The 22,165-nt window shown below is 37.4% G+C and overlaps 2 protein-coding genes across 7 annotated transcripts; one reads left to right on the top strand and one right to left on the bottom strand.

Moving 5' to 3' along the window:
* Positions 1 to 2,328: 2,328 nt before the first annotated feature.
* Positions 2,329 to 3,660, top strand: LOC135608748 (anthocyanin 5-aromatic acyltransferase-like). Its single transcript, XM_065101785.1, has one exon. It carries the CDS (start codon positions 2,329 to 2,331, stop codon positions 3,658 to 3,660), a length of 1,332 nt encoding a protein of 443 aa, XP_064957857.1.
* A 1,093-nt stretch (positions 3,661 to 4,753) lies between these two features.
* LOC135610400 (transcription initiation factor IIE subunit alpha-like) lies at positions 4,754 to 21,422 on the bottom strand. 6 transcript variants are annotated; one of them, XM_065104864.1, is made up of 13 exons: positions 21,054 to 21,402; positions 20,781 to 20,903; positions 17,823 to 17,943; positions 15,888 to 16,016; positions 13,216 to 13,325; positions 12,941 to 13,124; positions 12,092 to 12,292; positions 10,137 to 10,352; positions 9,836 to 10,046; positions 6,452 to 7,254; positions 6,141 to 6,312; positions 5,713 to 5,894; positions 4,754 to 5,223 (listed from the first exon to the last, which is right to left on the bottom strand). In XM_065104864.1, exons 1-10 carry the CDS (start codon positions 21,074 to 21,076, stop codon positions 7,151 to 7,153), a joined length of 1,422 nt encoding a protein of 473 aa, XP_064960936.1. In that variant the 5' UTR covers positions 21,077 to 21,402; the 3' UTR covers positions 4,754 to 5,223; positions 5,713 to 5,894; positions 6,141 to 6,312; positions 6,452 to 7,150. The 6 variants fall into 6 exon arrangements, with proteins under 6 accessions (XP_064960936.1, XP_064960937.1, XP_064960939.1 ...); XM_065104865.1 differs by having other exon boundaries at positions 6,141 to 6,293; XM_065104867.1 differs by having other exon boundaries at positions 6,141 to 7,245; positions 21,054 to 21,422.
* Between the last annotated feature and the right edge of the window lie 743 nt (positions 21,423 to 22,165).

The raw sequence follows: 22,165 nt of genomic DNA, 5'->3' as shown, positions 1-22,165 counted from the left end.
CACTGAATGACCTGCTCATAGAATACTGGATGGTTGATGATACCTCATTGTTAAATAGTGATTCCGTGATCCCAGTTGTGTATCCGGTTCATAGACTTGGGACACTAAGGATGCCCCATATGAGTACTCCACTCTTTTATACCAAACGTATAGATCTAAAAGTTCTAGATCTTGCACAGCTAGTCATCGAGAGTAGTAGCTAATATTACGAGGGCAATTAAGTGTCAATAGAAGATCATTCACTCTTGGTATTATGAAATAAATATCATATGTGTTTTTGCTTAAGTAAATCTTTAGCTATGGTCATTCGAGTTGAGAGAGAAAGGAGTTCCCCGGGAGAATCAAATTTGAGCAAAACTCGAATAGACTCCGTATGAGCTTGACAACACCATGCTCGATATACGATCTTTGGGATATTAGATAAGTGAGGGACTATAGATACATGGTAACTGAAGATAGATAAGTCCAATAGATTGGATCCCCCTATATCGTTTGGGGAACTATAGCGTAGTGGCCTAATATGTCCATAGTCGATGAGTCGAGTGAATTATTATGAAGATAATAATTCACTAAGTCAAAAGAAGTTCTGGTATATATGACTCATGACTAGCTCGATATTGGGCCTAGAGGAGCATATACATATGGTAGGTGTTGCAACGAGTAGAAGTATGGAAAAAAGATATTCATTGAACTCCTATCTTATTAGATATCCAATAAGCCCATATATTATTAGATCCTTTGGGTGAGACCCAATTAGAGCAAATAGTGATTATTGGATAGAGATTCATTAATCTAATAGACTTAAGTAGTTGGATAGAGATCCAGTACCCAATAAGGTATGATCCATTAGGGTTAAGTTGACAGAACTTCTATAAATAAGAGAGAATTAAAGGGGCATAGGCTAGACTCTTTTTTGCTATCACCTCTTATTCTCCTCCCTCCCTCTCCTCCCAACCAATAGCCCTATTTGGGGCATGTGGATAGTAAGAAAGGTCGACCCCTTCTTGATCTTGGCACAATTCTATGGTGTGCATAGGAGAGGAAGATCGCGTATCGAAAGAAGGAGCATCATTGCGCTACTTATCATGTGAATTACCGCTAGAGAGGAGGACATTATCCAAAAATTTAGATTTGAGATTTCGAGGATATACGATCTCTCCTAGATAAGTTATCTCACATATGTTATATAGTTTATGGTTTTATATTTTTTGTGCATCAATCTTTGCACGATGATCCGATATTGAATTTTTAGGAATCTATTTTTATTTTTTGTTCTTATACTACATATGTAATGCAACCTAAGGTTTCCTAATAATATCTCCCCTTGGCATCGGGGCTTAGATCATTAAAGGTCTCCACGAAGCTTTACTTGGATCACATCAGGTAGCGATAGGTAAAGTTGAAGGCAAATAGAGGGATGCATGTCTCCAATAGCAAAACGAAGCATTGGTTGGAGATACCGAGCAATGCGTTTACCATGACTCTTCTTTTAGCATCTACCATGGATAAACCACCCTAGGCTAACACCTGCAAAGGCCAAGATCCTGACGACGAAGACAATGATTAAGAGTCGAAGTATTTAGGAAACAAAGGACTCGTTGTATGTACTTGGCTTGGGATTTGCCTCTTGTAGAACACCAAACTCGACGAGTAGATGGGCTGATACGACAGATGGGAATGGATGTAGATGAAGTAGAGTTCACGGTGGCCTTCAAAATACTTCTCCTAGAGGGGAGGTTGCTCGTTGCCCTTCAAGAGGTACCCTCCTCCGCTAGTATGCCATCTGTAGTATAGTCTGAGGGGAGGGAAGGAGGAAAGAGATCACGGTCGGAGGCAACACCCGAATTTTCTCTAGAATGCCAGCGGTCTCACGCGCCACCGACACTATCGCTGGTCTACCGTCCATAGTGCAACCAAAGGGGAGGGCCTCTCGAACCGGAGGGAAAAAAAAGTTGATATGAAATTAATAATTTAAAAGATAATAAAATTTATTATTTATTTTTTTCTTTTCACGTGATAGCACGTGTCTTTTATTTTACGTGAGAAGTATTGAAATCAGATGCTTGACTTTGTGAAGTGTCAAAATCTCAATATTATTTTTAAATTATTAGTATCGAGATATTGAGATTTTGACACTTCACAATCTAATTATGATTAATATTCTATAATTAATTATGATTAATATCTATAGAATATTAATCACAACCTGTGGACATGATCCGAGGTTTCGGATCACGGATCGAAGGCGCGCATAAAGCAAGCTCGAACTGCCAACGAGCCTATTGCTACAGTGAATCTCGTGTTGACGAGCGAAGCGTGGCTATTACGATGGAGTCGGGCGGAGAAGTTAGAGTGTTAGAGCAATCCCGGATCTTCCCAACGATGGGATCGGCGGCGGCGCCGCCCTCTCTTCTGCTCACCTTCTTCGACGTCCTCTGGTCGACCTCCGGTCCCTTCCGCCGCCTCTTCTTCTACGACTTCCCCCACCCCGCTGCAGTCTTCGCCGACTCGGTACTGCCGAAGCTGAAGTCGTCCCTGTCCCTCGCGCTTGCCCGGTTCTACCCCCTGGCGGGCAACCTCAGATGCTCCGTCAGCCATGACGACGTCTCCGAGATCGGTTGGACTGAAGGCGAATCACTGTCCTTCGCCTTGGCCGAGTGCGACAGCGGGTTCCACGAGCTCTCCGGCGACCACGCCCGCGACGTGTCCAAGCTGCAGCGGTTGGCGCCCCGGCCGATCTGGTCGGGTGCCGCGAAGCCGTTGTTGGCTGTGCCGGTCACCGTGTTCCCCGACCAAGGCTTCACCATCGGGGTATGGGTGCATCACGTCGCGTGCGACGACTCGAGCTACACGCGCTTCGTTAAATCGTGGGCGTCCGCTTGCCGAGCCGGGGAGATCGTGGAGCCGGCGGCACCGTTATTCGACAGGATGGAGATCCCTAATCCCCTTCAGCTGCGTTCCGTCAACTTCATTCCAGGTTACGAGAACTCCGGGACCCGTGAAGCGTCGACCCTCGCCTCCAACTTGGTTACCGCCACGTTCGCCCTCGGACAAGAGCACATCCGGCGTCTCAAGTGCTGGGTGATGGCCAAGGCCGGCGAGCGCAACACCACCTTCCATTGCTCGACAGTGGTGGTGACCTGCGCGCACGTGTGGGTCTGCCTCCTGAAGACGTTGGGCGACGCAGGCGACGAGACCGCGCACTTCACATTCACGGCGGATGCCAGGGATCGGCTGCGGTCGCCAGTGCCCGAGACATACTTTGGCAACTGCATCGTCCCGTGCTTTGTGGAGGTGAAGGTGAGCGATCTGGTCGGGGAGGACGGCATCTTCGCCGCCTCGGAGGCCATCGGGAAGGCCATAGAAGACCTGAAACATGGCGCCCTGAAGGGTGTGCATGGCATGTGCGAGAGATGGTATCATGTCACGCAGAAACTTCCCATGACCCTGACGGGATCACCCAAGTTCAAAGCTTACGATACTGATTTCGGGTGGGGAAGACCGGTGAAGGTTGAGACTGTGTTGCAGAAGACCCGAGCCATGTATCTGCAGGATAGCAGAAGTGGAGATGGCGTGGAAATTGGCCTATCATTCGAGCAGCATCAGATGGATGCGTTCGAGAGGCACTTCCTCAGTGGCCTGAAACTTCTTCCTGAATAGATCTGCGTGGAGATCGAGTGAGGTTTGCTGATGGAGCTGAAATGTTTGTGCTCGTGTTTGATCTTGACGTTTTCCCGTACGTGAATCCTACTAATTATAGTGCAATCATCGACTGAAGTCAAATTCCTGTTTCAGCTGAATCATATGTTCAAATAAAATGAAACGGGCTATAGATGTTATGCATAGAGATGGAGAACACGAAGAAGAGGATGCTTGTGGGAACTGTGTTGCCTCCACCGTCATATCTCCCGGAAGTAGATCGAATCTTTATTTGTGGAAGTAGATCTAACCAATAGATAGATCTACTGGTTTCCAGAGCTGATGGTTTCCGATACTTATATTTAAGGTTGCACAGAAAGTTAGATATGAGTGAGTCACTTAAAAGGTATTTGGTTGTATTGCTTACTTTAATATTTCTACAGAAAAAAAAGATAAATTTGATGATAAAAATATTAAATACATATTTGTAGGGTATAATAATAAAATAAAAAGGATGTCATAATTATGTCAAGCATGATAATAATAGGTTCACTTTATACCGGTGCCACATCTGGAACAGAATGATCAATAAGATTTTGTTTTGTATATTGAATATGATCAATAAGATTATCATGGGATTTTTATGAATCTTGTTAAGCTTATTAATAGATGTAATAATACTACGATAAATATCACCTTTTGTGAATAACACCAAAACTTTTTACTGCATTGTGAAAACACACTTAATGATGCGGTAATCAGACTGTAGTAAAAAATATAAACTCTTTCTTGCGGTTACATAAACCACAGCTATAGGTTGTTATCTCGACGGCACCTATTGCCAAGTATAGTTCCGACCGTCGTTAAAACCGTTAGCATAAGTATAAACTGCAGCCTAAAGTATATTTTGTTATTATATTTATATGAATTGATATAGATTGTTGACATTAGATATGATATGCCTTGATATGCATGCAAGAGCTCTTTTCCATGCTTGTGAAAAGACTTGTAATGCTGAGATCGATGTATTCCGTGGGCGCAATCATCTGTTGATCTCTTGTTTGTTTCCGAAGGTTAATATCTCAGGTATCTTCATCAAAGAATTTGGTCAAAATTGGAGGAGGGAGATTCAACTGCTTATCATGAGATTAGTAAGCTTTGATTTCATAGTACATGAACATGAGAGATAGTTCTTCTGCATACTTAAAAGAGAGACCGATCTACCTCATTTATGTTGAGCTTACACGACTGCTGTTGTCGCTTCATGGAGCGTCCTTTAAAGGGTCGCAGATCACTCGTGATCCGGGGGAGATGCATTCCTCTGAACCCAAGACGTGGGATCGATACTATGATGGCCGTCGATGTCATTTCCAGGGTACGCACTCTTGCTTGCTCCAAAGGTGCTTCCTTGTTGGCCAACAGCGTTGGCGAACTCGTGAAGGCTGGTGACTCCTTCACCATTACCGCCTGTGGAAGAAGTCACACCCTTGAGCTGATGATGCAGGAGACCTTCTTCTTTGGTGTCGAGCTTTGGTGTCTTGCGATGGCGGAGGTCTGCGGCGGAGGATGACCCCGTGATGGATACTGCAAGCATGGCAGAAACCATCATAACAAGTAGGCTGAGGAGCTTCATGCTGTGTGTCACCTTTGGCTTGGACTCGTAACAATCTTGTGCAAACCAGCATGAGTATATATAAGAAGGTAGGGAAGGAAGTGGATGAGCATTTGACGACATGTTCATGATAAGGTTTAGGTTAAAGTAGAAAAAGAAGAATTGCTTGTGTAAAAGTTGCAAATATTTGGATTGAGTTGTGGACTACAACAAAAGAGGGTCTTTGTCCCCCCCCACTTTGGAAAGCTATTGTGGGTTGTGTTTAGGTGCATTATAGAGACACTTCCTGGCTGGCTGTCGTTGTTTCTTAGACAAAAATGTATCGAGAATCATAAATGAATATAGAGAGAAATGGTTTGTCGTCTGTCAATGGAAACTCCATGCTATAGTAACTGTCAATATATGATTGTATAGTTTTGGAGAAGAAATAACCTTTTAAATGTAAAAATAGAAAAACATACCTTGAGGCAGTTGTATGTATGATGTAGTTGAACACTGAAGCGATGAAAGAGCCGTAGGAGATCTGTGAAGAGAGAGAGAGGGTGGAGGTCCCACGGTGGCAAACCTTTAAATCTAGTGGTGCATATTTCACGGGGCAATTCCGATACACTTTACACGGCAATGGTGGTGGTGGTGAAGAATGCTGGATTGAAAAGGAAGCATTAGATAAAGTGGATCCATGTCTACAACGCATAAACACCACCATGGATAACAGATAGTAGTGGTAAGATTACTTCACATAAACAGCACCATTTGATCACTATAATAATAATCAGCAGTAGCAGAATAAATGAATTGGGACATATGAGACCACCCACTATAAGCTGATGTTTACTTGGTGGGTGGATTCCCCACACCAAAGAAGTTAAGATGTTGCATGTCACCTCACCTCCGTGGGGTCATCTCCCTGTTGGGATGCATTTGCAAACAGAATCTGGAATGCCACAATCTAGAAGTCTTAAAGAAAACTTAGCCATATAGTGTATACATCTGATTCTTCTAATCCCCAAGCAACAAGGATTGCCAGTAACTGCTGTTCCTTCTAAGATGCCAAAAAAACACTCCCATGGGCAAAAGATGTCAGCCATAAAGCATGATGATGATGTCCAATTTTAGAATCACAAGAATTACAAGGCAGTTGTGACGCAGATTCCAACAACATTAACTAATAAGAAAATGAAAACACAGCCAGAAGCATACTTGTAACGTAGCCAAGTCTCCTGGACTCAGCTGGACATCATGCGGATTCCTGGTGGAGTTTTCCAATACACCAACTGTAAAACATAACGAGGGCAAAAGCATGAAGAACAATAAGGTGTTGCATGAAGACCCGTAAATAGTGTTAGCAACCATTTAATGAAACCAATAAAAAAGAACTGGCCGCAAAGACAAACAGAGATCCCTTGGAGGCTGCATCTCCAGCACCTGCAGGCAAAATGTCCATCTAACCTTGCTATCAACTTTGTTGCTGCAGTTGGGGCAAAAACCAAATTACATTGTTAACAGCGATATACGTTTCGAATCACAATCACAGTCACTAGCAATTGGACACAAGGATATGAAAACATACATAACCCTACACGCTCGAAGAATATGCAACAAATGCAAGCTAAATGTTTGGTTACCGGTACTGCAGCGGCCATGGTGTTACTATACAGAAACAATCTACACTAAATGTGCTTAGAAGATTAACCAAGAAACCTATGTCTTTTCCCCTTGAGAACTTTAGCCTTACTAAACTAACTTGTAAAGTTTCAGCTACGATGCATCAGATATTATACTGCAGCAGCACCTTAGTCATCCTACCACCTAGCTATGAGTTACAGTGAGAAGACGAAGCAACTGGAAGGCTCTTGCTCCTTGGCCAATCAGCAAGAAACTTCTTGAATTTGTCTAGGTTTATCCTTCCTCCCAGTCAATGTCATCATCTTCATCATCGCCTGATGCAGTGGCCTCCATGTTTAGATCAGCAAGTCTATATTTTTCACCTGAACCTGTCACAACTGTTACATATACAGTTAAATTTCAACCATCATCACACTTGACATCAATGAATGATGATACAAAACGATACTGTGGATTAAGAATGTAAGCTTTGTCAAGAAAGTTGAAGAATAACATATTGATACAAAGAATACAAAAACAAAAAACACAGTATTCTCAGTCTTTATCTGAAAAGTCTTACATTAAGTTGAAGTCTGAACCATTTGTTGTGGATTTTTATAACGAGTAGGTGATTGGTGAAGTGCAGAATGATGGATACAACTTTGAAGTTGAAAAATGCCACGTTAGTGGAACTAGAATCCAAGAATAACAAGGTAATTGAGTAACTGCAAGTGCGAAAAGTAACTGGCAAGACAAATAATTTATTCAAGGTATATAGGAAGGGCCATCCTTGAGTCCTTACCTATCTGCACAGGGTCAGTGACATTACTATACTAAATGAGAATACAGAAATAATAAATTTTAAATAGAACTACGGAAGTGAACTCTCAAGAGGGTTTCAGAATAAGTAGGACAAAAAAAAATAGTGTACAAAGCGTAACACTTGTAAAACTTTAATCACTGAATGGAGATAATAGTAGGAAAAAAGCAACAAGTATGAGTTCCCTTTCTTGAAGTTCAGCATGATAGAGGGATCATAAACAATAATGCTCATAGATATGTGAGTTTGGAAAACATACTTTTACTGTGTGATTTTCATACCCTTCTCTCAGAAAGAAAAATTTTACTGTGTAATTCTTAGATCAGAAACTTGACGACTAAGAAAACTATATCCAAATATTAGTGTAATGTGGATAAAAAATGATGAGATAAAATGTTGAGATTGATGGCTGGTGTTACATATATATTTATACATATGAAAATAGTTAGCATTTAGGATGAGGAACCTCAGCTCCAAAGAAGGATAAGACAGAAATGTCTGAGACAATGTGGAGATGTCTGATGTAAACCTTACAAATACCAACACAAAATATCTTAGAAAAAGGGAGAGATGGATTAAGCAGTGAAAAGGATTGCATAGCAATTGCACAATGGAAGGATGTTGCTACATGCACATGAGCTTGCATGTAAGCATAAATAATGAAGTTCAACTTTTAAATTTATTTGCTCAAATTAGCACCAACAATCAACAAGTGTAAGTAACTATTTGTGATGGATGGTCAAGATTCCATATGAAGGATTTGATAGTTTAGAGAGAGGAGCATTAATTTCTTGCTAAGCACTCACCACATGCCTCCAGGCTCCATATCAAGAGTTTGATAATTGAGAGAGGAGCAATCATATCTTATGAACTCACCATGACCTCAAAGCAGTATGTGACTAGCTTCCTAAAAGTTTACCTCCCCATTCACCTCTATCATGAAATTCATGTAGACAACAGGATACCTCATAAATAAGGGCAGAGGCAAAAAAATCAGAATCAAAATTCCTTGAAGCATGAGGAAGTAAAAGAACAAGAACCGGAGTTGATAAGAAGGCACTTTCTCATGGATGCTTTAGAAGTTTGAGATTATGCACATCTGCAATGTGGAGATACCAAGTAGGCAAGCTGATGTCCACGATTTTGATTTATTTTTCTTTTCAATAAAGGCTACTATTCAAGGGGGATTTTTGCAAATATAGTAAGTTGTCACATTGAAACATCTTCTACATTACTATTTTGCATTCTCACAATCCTTAGGTAGAAGAAAAAGGAAGCCAAACAGAAAAATAGGAAATTTCCAAATTTGAACTTCAATAAGGATTTCATCCCTACAACAAAGTTGAAGCCTGATTAGAGAATCTTCAAATAAGTCTACTCAATTAAACATATTGTAAAAATAAAGATTATCTACCAACATAAATTTGAAAGCACCTTCCCCAAAAAAGGGTAGGTTGATGAATCTTAATCCAAGGGTTGTAATTCTCTCGATTATAATTTTGTTTATTCTTTTAACTTTTCTTCATGAATCTAGAGAGTTTATTAAAAGGAGAAAAGGATTGTAATATGGATCATTGCAGACTGATTAAATGAATTAATTTTCTTTTTTACCACATTATACGAGAGTGGTGAGAGGCACATCCCTATGACCGCTCTTTGTGGTGCTATTATTCTACATCATGTTGGTGCCGAAGCATTCAACATGTCAAACTTCTAAGGGGTTTCAGAACATCTGATGATTCATTAAATTTTAGGGTTAAATAAATTTTACATAATAAAGTTGGCCTAAGTAAAAGAAGGAACATTACGTTTTACAAGAAGGAATTCAAGAGTAGCTCTTGATTAACTAATTAAGAGTTCAGTGAGATGTTAATAATTCTATAAAAGTGTGACACAACTGTGATATATTTAAGTATCAACCAAGTTACAAATGTAGATATTAAGGCATACCCAAATTATAGTAAATATATGCTGTACATAAAACAGTACACATAAATGTGTTGTTATATACAGGACCATTAAACATCATTATTTTCATAATCTTCTCATTTTGGTTTTTTTTCCAAATTGACATTTAAAACATGCATTGTTATAGATATTGTAGATTTAAGGACACATATAAGTATAATAACAAAAAGTAGTAGAAAAGACAACTAAACCTGCAGATGGAACCTCTTCCCATTCAACATCATCATTTTCATAATCTTCACGTTTTGCCTTTTTGCCAACTTGGCGTTCAGAATATGCTTCAAGAACACCATCCACAAGGTCAGACTGACTTCTTTCTGCCTCTCGTTGCATTCTTGAAGCTTCTTCCTGCTCTTTCTGCCTTTTCAACAAAGCTGCATAATAGGCCTTGAGATACTCATCCTAAAAAGCATAAAGGTAACCATTTTATGAGAAACAATTCGTCAACATAAAATTTGGAACGAATTACTCAAGTTTTTTATTTTTACTAGCCTGTATGCTCTTTTCGTCTTCTTTTACATCTTTTGATTTCTTGTCATCACCATAAGTTGAAACGTCATCTACTTTTACCGCATCTCCCCTTTGTTCTTTTGTTAGACTCATTCCTTCTTTAATCATCCAAGGAGGTATAACCTTCAAGGCTGAAGTCTTTGTATCAGACTCATTGTCTTCTCCCTTCACTTCCATACCAGATAAAGCAACTTCAACCTGCAGTAGACTATAACAGTCACCAAAATATGAAGAAATATATTCTTACTAGAATGACACATTGACTACCCAAAAGAAAACTTTCGTAGAAGATTCTACACAAAATGAGTACTTAATTGATATTTGCAGGACCAAGAACAAAAAGGATGGAAAATTCAGAAGAAAGAGCCCTAGGCATTCCTGCTATAACCTTGCAGTCAGGAAGCTGCACCAATAGGATTGGATCAAATCCAATTAGTCAGGGTTGCTTTGGCTGGAACAAGAGCATACTGCTGATTTTATGATAACAACAATAAAATAGTATACTAAAGGCAGGAAAAAGCGGATACAATAAAAAGGGATAGAAAAGAGAAGGGCCACCAACAAAACCACTTTCTATCTCAAGAATCTTGAATTGCATCTCAACGGACTTCCTTTACAAATAGACCTGTTATCACTATCCTAAATCAAATAGGACAAAGGATTTGCCTTGCCATGGCATCAAAGCATGAGTGCCTGACAACAGGCCATCACAGAACGCGCCACATCTCATTCACATATCCACACATGTGCCTAGAGAATTATAGATAGACAAAAATATATGGTCATAGGATCAGTGTGAACTATATGAGTGTGCAAGAAGCCGGTCAGCAGGGATGCCTTGGACAGTATTACTAAGCCCAAGTTAAGATTTTTGGCTAAGCCAATAGAGTATCATAGAGTTTCCTAGAATTATATTATTTGGCTACCCAAATAGCTTTTGGACATAACTCTACAACAACCAATCAAACCCATTATTGATCAAAAAGTATCTAAGCTCTTTGCAACCTTTTTAGGACTGTGTGCAACCAGAGATTGGTGATAAAGATGATACTGACACCTGTCATAACTCTTTTAAGACTCCTAAAAGAGAAAACTGAGTATGAACATTGAATACTCCGCAACCACACCAGAAAAAACATAATGAAAATATTGATCTTATTTTAATAAAAACTACCAAACATATGATGTGCATGATCTAGCAAACTGGAAGAAACCACAATGGTGCTCAGGTTTGATAAGCAGATGATATCAGATGACTAAATGATGCAAAAAATCTAGTAGGAGAACAAGAAAGAAACAGATGAAGGAAAACAAAGAGGATAATGCGAATGACTAGTGAAGAACTATAATTTCATCAATTTATCAATGATAAGACTAAAATAAACAAGCCAAGAAGATCATTTGTCAAAGCACTTTGATCTGTTCAATTGCACTTTTTTTCTCCTGTCATAGAGAATTCACGACTTGAGTTCATCATTCTAAACATGATTACCCTACACAATGTGTTTGTGTATAATACATACTATCATATATGTTCTCAGCCACAATAACATGAGCCTGTAAATGGCTGGCATAATCCTAATCAAGTAAATTGACTACCCTAGTAAGTGTTGCTAATTCATGCACACAAAAACTTTAAGAAAGCAAAATAAACAGACTGACAAACTTATCATCTCCAGATTTCTGATCAATAATTAGTGGTTAATATGCAGTTATTTTTATTAAAAATAGAAAAATTACAAGATTTAAAAATCAGGAATGGTAATGACAGGCACAACTTTAGTCACACCTCTCTATTTCAAAGATGAATCCTGAACATGAAACAGCACAACATTCAAATACCAATGCCACCAAAACCTTGACATAAATTGCAATGATCATCATATAATTAACCAAAAGTTATCATAAAATTCAAAGAAATAAAATAAGATGTATACTCTTGTTTCCCCAAGGAATGGCATAGGTGTTCCACTGTATCCTTGTCCTTGAGAAGATTTGGCTGGATCCAGTGCATTTAAATCACCATTTGCACGAGCAGCTGCATTCGCCCTAGCTTCCCATGCCTGCAGACTTCCAAACTCAGGAACAGGTAAATCCTTTACTCTCGCAAGTTGCAAAGCCAATGGTTTCAGCTGTTCCTGCATTCATGCCAGTTTCAGCAAAATAACAAACCACAACAGATGGCTGGGAGCTTGATAGAATTTCATCAATTTGACGCTTCAGAAATTATTGTGCAATATTAATGGATCTCTTGATGCACATTCAGATATATCAAGGAGGGCAACAAGGCCCACAACCTCCTTGCAAATATTGAGGTACCAAAGGACATGTATGGGAGAGTTGTCACTCATATTATGTTCATGTATAAATATTTTATGTATGTGTATGTTCAAGCCTTTACACGCATACACAACTTCTAACTGAACAAACAAAATGGCATAGCAGGAACACGGTTTGCCGCCATAAATGTGAATCAAATACAACATAGTGTGCACATATAATAAACATAATGTACACCTTATTCTTATAAGTATTCTAAAAAAGGTAGTTCCAGTGGTAATGCACATTATTTTGAAAAAAAAATTACAATTCTGTGTATATTGATTAAATATGCTAAAAATGACACATTAATTTTAACTCAAACAGTAACCTCAATACTCGAATTCCACACATAGATGTGCTTCGTACAGAAAAAAAAGATGAGTCACACAAATCTGTTTCATACAGAAAAAAAGATGAGTCACACAAATCCAGAGAAGATGGAACCTAGTGGTGTTTAATCTAACCTCCATCTTTTGAAGCATGTCTTTCAGCTTTTCACGTCTCCGCCTTCTAGCATTGTCATCACCGTCTCCCATTTCTTCAGCAGCAAGTTTATCACTCTCGGCAACAAGTTCACCATTGCAGTTTTCACAGTGAAAATACTCGTCGGTGAAACTCACAAGCTGAAGTGCATCAAAAGCTGAATACCTGAGTATAAGTCAATCCCAGAAGTTGATGGCTGTCAAACAGAGACTTCAGAGTGTTCTGTACCAATATGATTGTTGACATTACTAATTACCTTCTCCCACAATTTGGGCATATGTATTCTTGAATGGTATTCCTGCTGTCCAATTCATCCTTTATTTTTTTCTTCATTCGATGCATTCGATACCTTATGACGTCATAGATCTATACTCCGTGGTGGCACCACAAATATGATAAAGAAGAAACATAGACAAACATCAGCTTGACATGCAGAAATTGAAAGTTATAGAACAGTCATAAGAAAACAAACTGTCAATATTATCAAGCATTTAAAAAGTCAAAGGCCAACAAAGAGCAACACTATCCAAGTGTACAATTCTTGATAATATTGGAAGTATGGGAGATTGTGCAACAAATACCAAATGTTAAAAAAAGCCCAAAGAAGTTATCATAAAAAGGATAGAAAACTTAATACACACAAAAACAACAAAATATCTATATACTGGTCGGAGTAGTATGTTCCTACCGATATTTACCAATTTGACCAATATTAGTATTAAAATGTATAGCTCAATACTAGTATGGTACCATTTATTTTGTGTTTTCATTATTTAATTCAATGATACCAAGCTGTAAAAGTTGGTATACCATCTTGTATACTGGTATTGTAACAACCCAGTAGGTTACCGAAACAATATCAGACCAATATTTAAATCCTCGATATTAACTTTCTCTTGTTGATTAGTTATGCACACATGCCAGCCAAGGTCACTCTCCCACTCTGCATCACATGAAAGGAAGAAAATATCTTTTTTCCATGTATGATGCAGCTTGCACTTGCAACCACTCTAGTTCCTTCCAATGGCAGCAAGCAAAAGACCTTGTTTGTATCCAGTTGCATGCACACTGCTGCACAATCTCCTGCACATGCCCAACAACAACACGATTGTGTTCCTCCTTGCTTCCAATGACTTAAAGAGTATTCAACTCCTACATTTAATAATGAACTTGATAAACATATAGTAGAAGTTTGTCCTCTACCTCAAGTTTCCTCTTCTCCTTCCAACAACTCTTTCCTAAGGCTGTAAAATTAATTTATACTTCATCAATATCTTTAGCCATTTCGTATCAACTTATAACCATAAGAAATCAGTCAAATTCGTATCAACCTTGAATGTTACCTATATCTAGAGTTTGTTGTAATGATGCGTACCGCCCAATAAGGGCGGTATGTATTCATTCGACAAGATACCGGTACACAGACCGCCCTTTACCGAGTGGTACCAATCACTTGATCTCGTATCAGGCGATTTGGGGTCTCTATTGAGTAGTAATGATCAAAATCTATCCGTTATCGACCTGTACCGGTTGGTATGCTCGGATTTCGACCATTACCGACTTGTACCGGGTTGTAATGATCAAAATCCGACCGTTATCGACCTATACCGATCGATAACGATTGGATTTCGACCGTTACCAATCAATAACTGAGATTGCCTTATTTCAAATGATCAATTTAATCATTTGAGACTTCGAAAAGGGTTTTTAAACCCATTTCTCCCGCCTTTATTTCAATCTCTCAATCTCTTAAACTCTCTCAAACTCTTTTTCACTCACATCTCTCTCTTATTCTCATATTTTCACTCTCCTAAACTCAATAAAGCTACAATTTGTGAATTGGATCAAATTTAGGAAACTAATTTAGGAGAATTAAGAGGAAGAATACTCTAATCAAGATATATGTATTCTCTTTCTAGATTTTTATTGACTTATGAGATGATAAAGCCTATTCTATGTGGTATATGACTTAATGTGTAATATGTTGTTTGATATGTTTTTTATGGTAAAATAGTGTTAATTAGGGAGTCACTAAGGTCTTTAATCCTGTGATTAGTGTGTTTAATATTGATTTTTTTGAAATTAGACACTTAATAGGTCAAATATTTATATTTCATACATATTAAGGATTAGATCATTTGTTTGTGATTGTATAATAAGTTTAATTAGGTTTTAATTAAGTTTTTTTAATGTTGTGATTAGTGGTTCTAATGATTTAATTGAAATTTGATTGATATTGGGTCAATTTACATTATTTTTACTAAAATTATATTAAATTTATATTTATTTCTAATTTAAAAACCCTAATCTATTTTTTTCTATTTTTTTCTATTTTTGGAGGTTTTTTTAATAATTTTGGGCGTACTGTCGGTATGCCCTGACGTATCGTGGATACGATACCGAGTAGGGCTCAATATAACGGTACGGAACGAAGTTGTAATCCTTACCTATATCAATCAATATCATGAACTATACTCTTATGTCAAACTTCTGACACGCCCTTGGTTAACCATGTAGATGCTAGTCAATTAAATGATTACATGTAGAAAATAACTGTGTTAGGTAAAAGTGTGCAAACATAAGAGTTGGCTAGGGACTTCCAATCACCAACCAACTGCTCAAGCAAAGCACTGCTTGTTATAGAAACAGAAGGAAAACCACTGAAATGAAGAAAACATAAGGGCAAAAGTGAACTGCTCCATTTTTATCGAGGATAAACTCATTCAATTTCTTAAACGGTACAATCATAGGCCACAAATTCATCTAGATAAATAAAGAGCCATTGCATTTATAATTTGGAAGTTTCACAATCAGAAACTGATAAGAACCGATAAAAGTACTGCTAGAGACATCACATAAATCATCAAACTATGTAGTGTAAAAGGACCTTTAAAGAGTACCAGAAACAGCATAGATATTACAAGCAACCTGCGCATAGTCCAGGCAGCAATAAGAATGAGTATGCATCTTCGTCTTCTCTTCTCCATCCTTTACTACTTGTTGACCATCACCAGTGGCAGCTACTGCTGTACTGAATATTTTTGCCCCTTTAGCTGACTGCAAGATTTTGAATGACATAAGCAAGTCAGAAACTCAGGAGAATGCCAGATAGTAGTCTCTGGTAGCCTGGTACCGAAAGTTAACTTTCTCATGAAAAATGAAATCAAAAGTCAAGACATAACCAAAGGAAGAGCAAAATGTTCTCCTAAAACACAAAGCTTGCTGGAGAAGGGTCTCTATTTGTTGTTGCTAAAGCTGCAAAATATCTCTCACTTCATCCTACTAAAGGTGCAAAGAGTTAAAAGATTGTTCCTTCACCAACAGTAAAACATAGATGTTATTCTTAAGCTTCCATCTAGGCATAGACATCTATCATAAGATAGGTAGGGGCTTTAAACAATTTGCTTTAAGAATACAAGCAGGTTTACCAGAAAACTCATGTTACAAGACTGTCAGCTCTCGTTTGCAGAGAAGAAGCTCCTATTGACATCGAACTTCTATTATCTAGGATTCCATAAGTCCATGCATGCAAAGGAAACACATAACATGTTTTTTGTTGGTAGTTTCCAGCATCAATGTTACATTGACCTTGGCTTAGTTTCATGTGTAGCATGAGCCTTATACCTTTATTTAACTAAAATACTATACCCTGGATTGATTAGGATGCACCATTTGACACTTCTCCTTGGCATCCTCCATTGTCAATTTTGATAATCATTTTAACAACCAAATCAAATTCATCACCTCTTTCAGGCATTAACTAGCATATCTTGGTTGTCATTTCTGATCACTTTCTGGATAAAATGGCTACAAGTTTAACGTCCTCAATGGAAAATGAACTTCAAACCATCATTCACATATCCAAACACAATCCACGTTCTAATGGTTGATTTTAAATTTAATTATAAACTGAAGAATGGACCAAAAACATACTGTATAATTATCAGCCTACACTTGTTCTGAGGTGATGTGGTGAAGTGACACTATAAAAGTATAACTTGGTATGCCCAAGGGTTTTGTCTAATACCATAAAAGTTGAAGTGTCTTCTAATTTGGACTTGCATAGGAAAGAAGTGGAAAAAAAGGTTTCAGAAAATAAGACAGAGAGGAGTCTGTGAGACAAGGGTTAAGTCAACTCTTCACAGCAGGAAATCCATGTTTAAATTGGATATTAATAACCATTAAATGCGTAAGAATATGCCTTGTTAAGTTACTAACAAAAAAACATGCGAGTATCAATAACAACACAACTTTGAGATGTAGACACTTCCACTGTACAACAAAATGATGTCAATTACAATTATGCTGCATATAATAACAGAATAAGTCATTCTTTACCTATGTCACCAAAGAAATAGTCATAGCATCCCAAATATTGAACTTTGAGAAAGTAGGATGCTGATGGCGAGCCTTGATGCAATGGTGAGGTTGCTCCTTAGCAACTTGGATGACCAAAGTACAAAGTCATGGAAACAATCTCTCTATTTGTAGGCATAGGACTATGGATATCAACCAAACACCACATTGGCAAGTGCCTCATCCATTGGGTTCATTTTCTTTTAGTAATTAGCATCAGCTTGTGTAGAAAAATAAAGGATAAAAGGACCAACAAGATAGCATGTGCTACCAATTTGAACATATTCCGACAACCTGGCCATTATTGAGTAAATAAGAATTCATGATCTTCACCAAAGAATAAACCCAGAAAAAAACAGCTAATTAATATTTTTGGCTAAGCTAAGCATATAATCTGCAAAGGACTCCTAATCCTACAAAGCAAAGCATGGATCAAGCAAAATTTTATAACTCATGAACAAAGTCATTAACAGTCAATTATGCTTTACGTATGGAAAAGATTGTAACCTCTTTCCGATGGTCTCTCATGACTAGCTTCTCCTCTTCAAAAAATCGTAAAATACGACGAAGTTGTTTTGCATGCAGCTTTAAGGTCTTAGCCAAATCTTCTTCTCTCACCCATTGGCGCCTGGAAAATTGTTGAGAATGAAGAAATAGTTCAAGCACCAACAAATACGAATATCATTCCTATATTGATAATCTTTAGAGGAAGTCACTTTGAAGAACTAAGATATGTCGATCTGCAAAAGAAAAGCTCAAATTTCAGAAAGAAGAGGCTTATTAACTTAAATGGCCTGTCTCGTATGCTTCACTTCTTTTCTGTCACTCTAAGAAGCACGGACACGTGCTTTTGGTGGACATGTCCATGTCCAACACATGAAGGACACACGATACACATGTCAAACACTCGTGTGCGGCACTGTGCTCGCGTGGCCCTCACATGAGGGTCATATGCTTCGTAAGAAAAGAAATCTGGAGATCGTCACAAGGAAACATATATCAACTATATTTGGAGATTGTGAAATATTATCTAATGTACTCGACTTTTATTTTGGATACTTAAATTTAGATAATTTTAATTGTTTTAACTTGTATGATGATATTTATTTGTTCACATTGCTGAGTTTATAAAATTTAAGTATAAATATTATAAAACTCATGTTTATTGAATGTTATATGTATATATATATTAAAAAAAATACATATGTGCTCGTCATATCCATGTCCTAATTTTTTAAAAAATGGTGTATCGCCGTGTCCGTGTCGTATCATGTCCGTGCTTCTTAACTATCTCTTACCACCTTAACTTAGTTACTAAGAATTCTTAGAAGCTAAATTTTCTCTTGAAAGGCAACAAGACTAGGTGTTGAAGAGTAAAGTACTACTACCGAGGTGAAACAGTCATCCCCAAATTTTCCGCGGGTGATTAGGCCTCCCCAAACCTGGTGGATGGTTAGGTCATAGTGAAGATTTTTCACTTGATGTCATAAGAATAAAACAAACCAATCCATGAACATACTTGCTATTGCCACGCCCAAAAACAAAATCTGCCTAAGTCTAGCATTAACTAAAAAGCTCCAGAAGGATTTTTTTGAATAAATCAAAACTGTTTTTTTTTTCTGAAAAATCTGTTTGTGTTGTTATTATATCGGTAGACCACTCCACATTCCAATAGCTTGAGCAGATTTTCTTATAAACTTAAGATGCACCACTCAAGGCAAAGCTCAAACCTTAGAAAAAGTTAAGCACAGTCAATCTGGGAACCTATTGAAAACCCATCATAAAACAAGAACTATTGTCATTCAATTGATACACACGTTTCTACAATTAGAAGGCTCTCCTTTTCATGTGTCATATTTATAGACCAAGACCACATTCCAATTCACTTTATATGTACGACACATTTACACAACGCGAAGCATGAGTATGTTTGGCCATGAACATGCGACTCAAATGTAGTTCCTAAGAAATGGGTCACTTCTTTACATTTCCTTCAGATGAAACCACTACAAAACTGAAATTTTATTTTCCAACAAAAAAAAGGGAAAAAAAGGGGAAATCTTTTAGACTTTTGAGGGTAACTGCAGCAGTCAACTTTTAATAGTGAGGAATGTGGATTGACAAAAGTAAGAATAGGTCCCAATTTTGAATTCATGAAAGTCAAGTTCCTGGTAAACTATTAAGTTGCACACAACTGCTTGTTCATCTGGAAGTCTGCTCGAAACTCAAGTACAATGAGCTTTAATTTTTAACATATAAATGAGTTGCAAATGAACTTCCAATAAACGAAAATTAATTAATTAATAAAATTAACAACACCAACAACAACAAAATCATAAGTCCCAGTTATTTGGGGTTGGCTACATGAATAATTAATAAAATTAAAAGAATTATAATTAATTAAGTATTCTTGATAAAAACTAATGGATTTATCAAGAGAATATAGATGTAGTATTATAAAGATTGGATTGGATCTGACCAAATTCGATCTGACACTAGATCCAATTAATATTGGATATGACTAGAGTTTACAACTTGACCCAACCAGCAACTTAATACAACAATTTAATTTAAACAGATTGGCTACAGATCAGGTAAATTCATTATGGCAATGTTAAACTACATCCATCCAATGACTGGAACCTGAATCTCTCTACCAGGATGTGGCTAACACTGATGGAAGCCTTGTGTGCGAGGCTACCCTTTCTTTTTTTAAGTGGATTCAAACCTTAATTTCTAATAGAAATAATTTCTAGGTATGCTGACACACGATTTGCTCCAACCACAAGCCCCACTCAAATATAGAATCATCAGAAAATCAAATATGACTAAATTTGAATTGATATCAATCATATAAGGAAATTTTTTCTAAATAAACAACATAAACCATAAAAATAACTTTCACCATATTTGTTTTTCAATTCACTCACTGGGGTCTTTTTTCCATATGCCTAGATAATGTAACAGTTTGATTGTACCAAAAAATTCCAACAATAACACATGCTTCATTCATTTAAGCATAGCCAAGATTGTATTTATCTCCCATCTTCTGTTGGCAGAACAAATGCAACCCAACTTAATAAATATTTCATAAAAAAAACACTCAAATAATTGACCTATAAAAGTCCACATCAAGCTGCTCATAATCTCAAGTTGGTAAAGAGAACAAGGAGAATATCAATGAAATCAAGAAAAAGGAAATTATGAGCAACACAAGAACTAAATAAGCGTCCAATCATGCAACAGTTTTAGCCGAAAGGCAGTTTGGAAGAACCCTTCAACTGAAACAGAACAAGAAAGAAAACGAATCGGACATTTCTCAGCCAACATAGGTGCACTTAGGGTTCCTAAACTAAAAGAATTCACACGACAAGTCCAACAACGGAAGACTCCAAGAGTAAGAAACAGACGAAGAAACGAAAAGAGGGGAGACGGAACAATCCGACCAAGACGAGCTCCGGATACCTGGTGAGGGCGTCGAGGACGATGACGGCCATGCCCCTGTTGTCGCCCCTGCCGTTCTTGGGCTGGTTGTCCCCCTTGAGAGAGACGTCGTCGTAGAAAGCCCTCCCCGCGAGCCGCACCAACCTAGACCCATCACCAGCATCAGCAGGAGCAACGGAAGCAGCAAATCCGAGAAGCAAAGAGCCGAATGGCACTAGGGGAGAGGGAGGGAAAGAGAGCGGGAAGGAAGAAAGAAAAGAAACCCTAATTCTGGCGGGAGGGGGAAGGAGCGACCTGGCGAAGGGCTCCAAGCTCATGGTGGGATGAAGACTAAGTACTGCGGCGGCGGGCTCAGAGCATGGTCGGGATGCCGCCTGGGATTTGAGGCTTCGACAAGAAGCAAACAGTAGACTTGCTCTGCCAGGGGGAGACCGGGTGATGATAACATGGTGTTTTTACGTATATATCCTTCTACAAACAACATATTTCCATGTATTCCTCTAACAAAACATAGATACTTCGCTCAAAAATTAATCATTACGTATATATATGGGATGATTTTTCTAAAAAATCATCATATTTTGGACATTTTTAATTGATATATCCTGTCTTATTTTTCTTAAATAGCATATCTAATTTTAAAATTACCTAAATAGTATATCTAATTTTAAGATTTCCAAAACTATCATGCAAAATTTTTTTTCATCTATTATAGTATTTTTGGTTTATTATAATATTTTAATTATCATAATAAAAATATTATAAAATATTATAAAATAATTTAAATAGGTTTCTGACCTCAATCAAACTAACTATAAGCGTAAAAATATGATATTGTAATGATAATAATGATAACCCAAGAGGCACGATATTATATCAATGCTTTTCAATAACATTTATAGTATTTTTACTTGATTATCAATCGAATCTCGATATTTTATAAAATTATTTCTCGGAATTTATGTAATTATAGAGGAAAATTAAGAAGATTTTGATATATTTTAAAATAAATGAAAAAGACTCTCTATGAAAAATATAGAAAATTGTAGAGGCACTCAATGAGAAATAAATAAATGAATGAAATTTGGGGTATTTGAAAAAAATGTAAGGACTCTTTATGGAAAATATGGAAATATGAGTTATCACCCGAGAAAAATCTAAAATACAGTGTTTCTTTAGGGAAATTATCCAAAATAATTTACTTTGAAGGGATATATATGTAATTTGGCCTAATAATAATGTGGTTGGGTTTTATATGTTTTTAGATTAAGTATTTATCTTTTCCTAGTAAGATTCTTGTATATTAATCCTTACAAAGTATAAAAATAAATTAACATATATATATACTTAATATTTTTAGACAATATTATTGTCAACTATAATTTCTCTAGCTTAGTGAACGACGA

This window comes from Musa acuminata, chromosome BXJ2-4 (assembly GCF_036884655.1).
Source record: "Musa acuminata AAA Group cultivar baxijiao chromosome BXJ2-4, Cavendish_Baxijiao_AAA, whole genome shotgun sequence".
Taxonomy (NCBI): Eukaryota; Viridiplantae; Streptophyta; class Magnoliopsida; order Zingiberales; family Musaceae; genus Musa; species Musa acuminata.
Note: the sequence above shows the minus strand (reverse complement) of the source record. Positions and strands in the feature narration are given on the sequence as shown.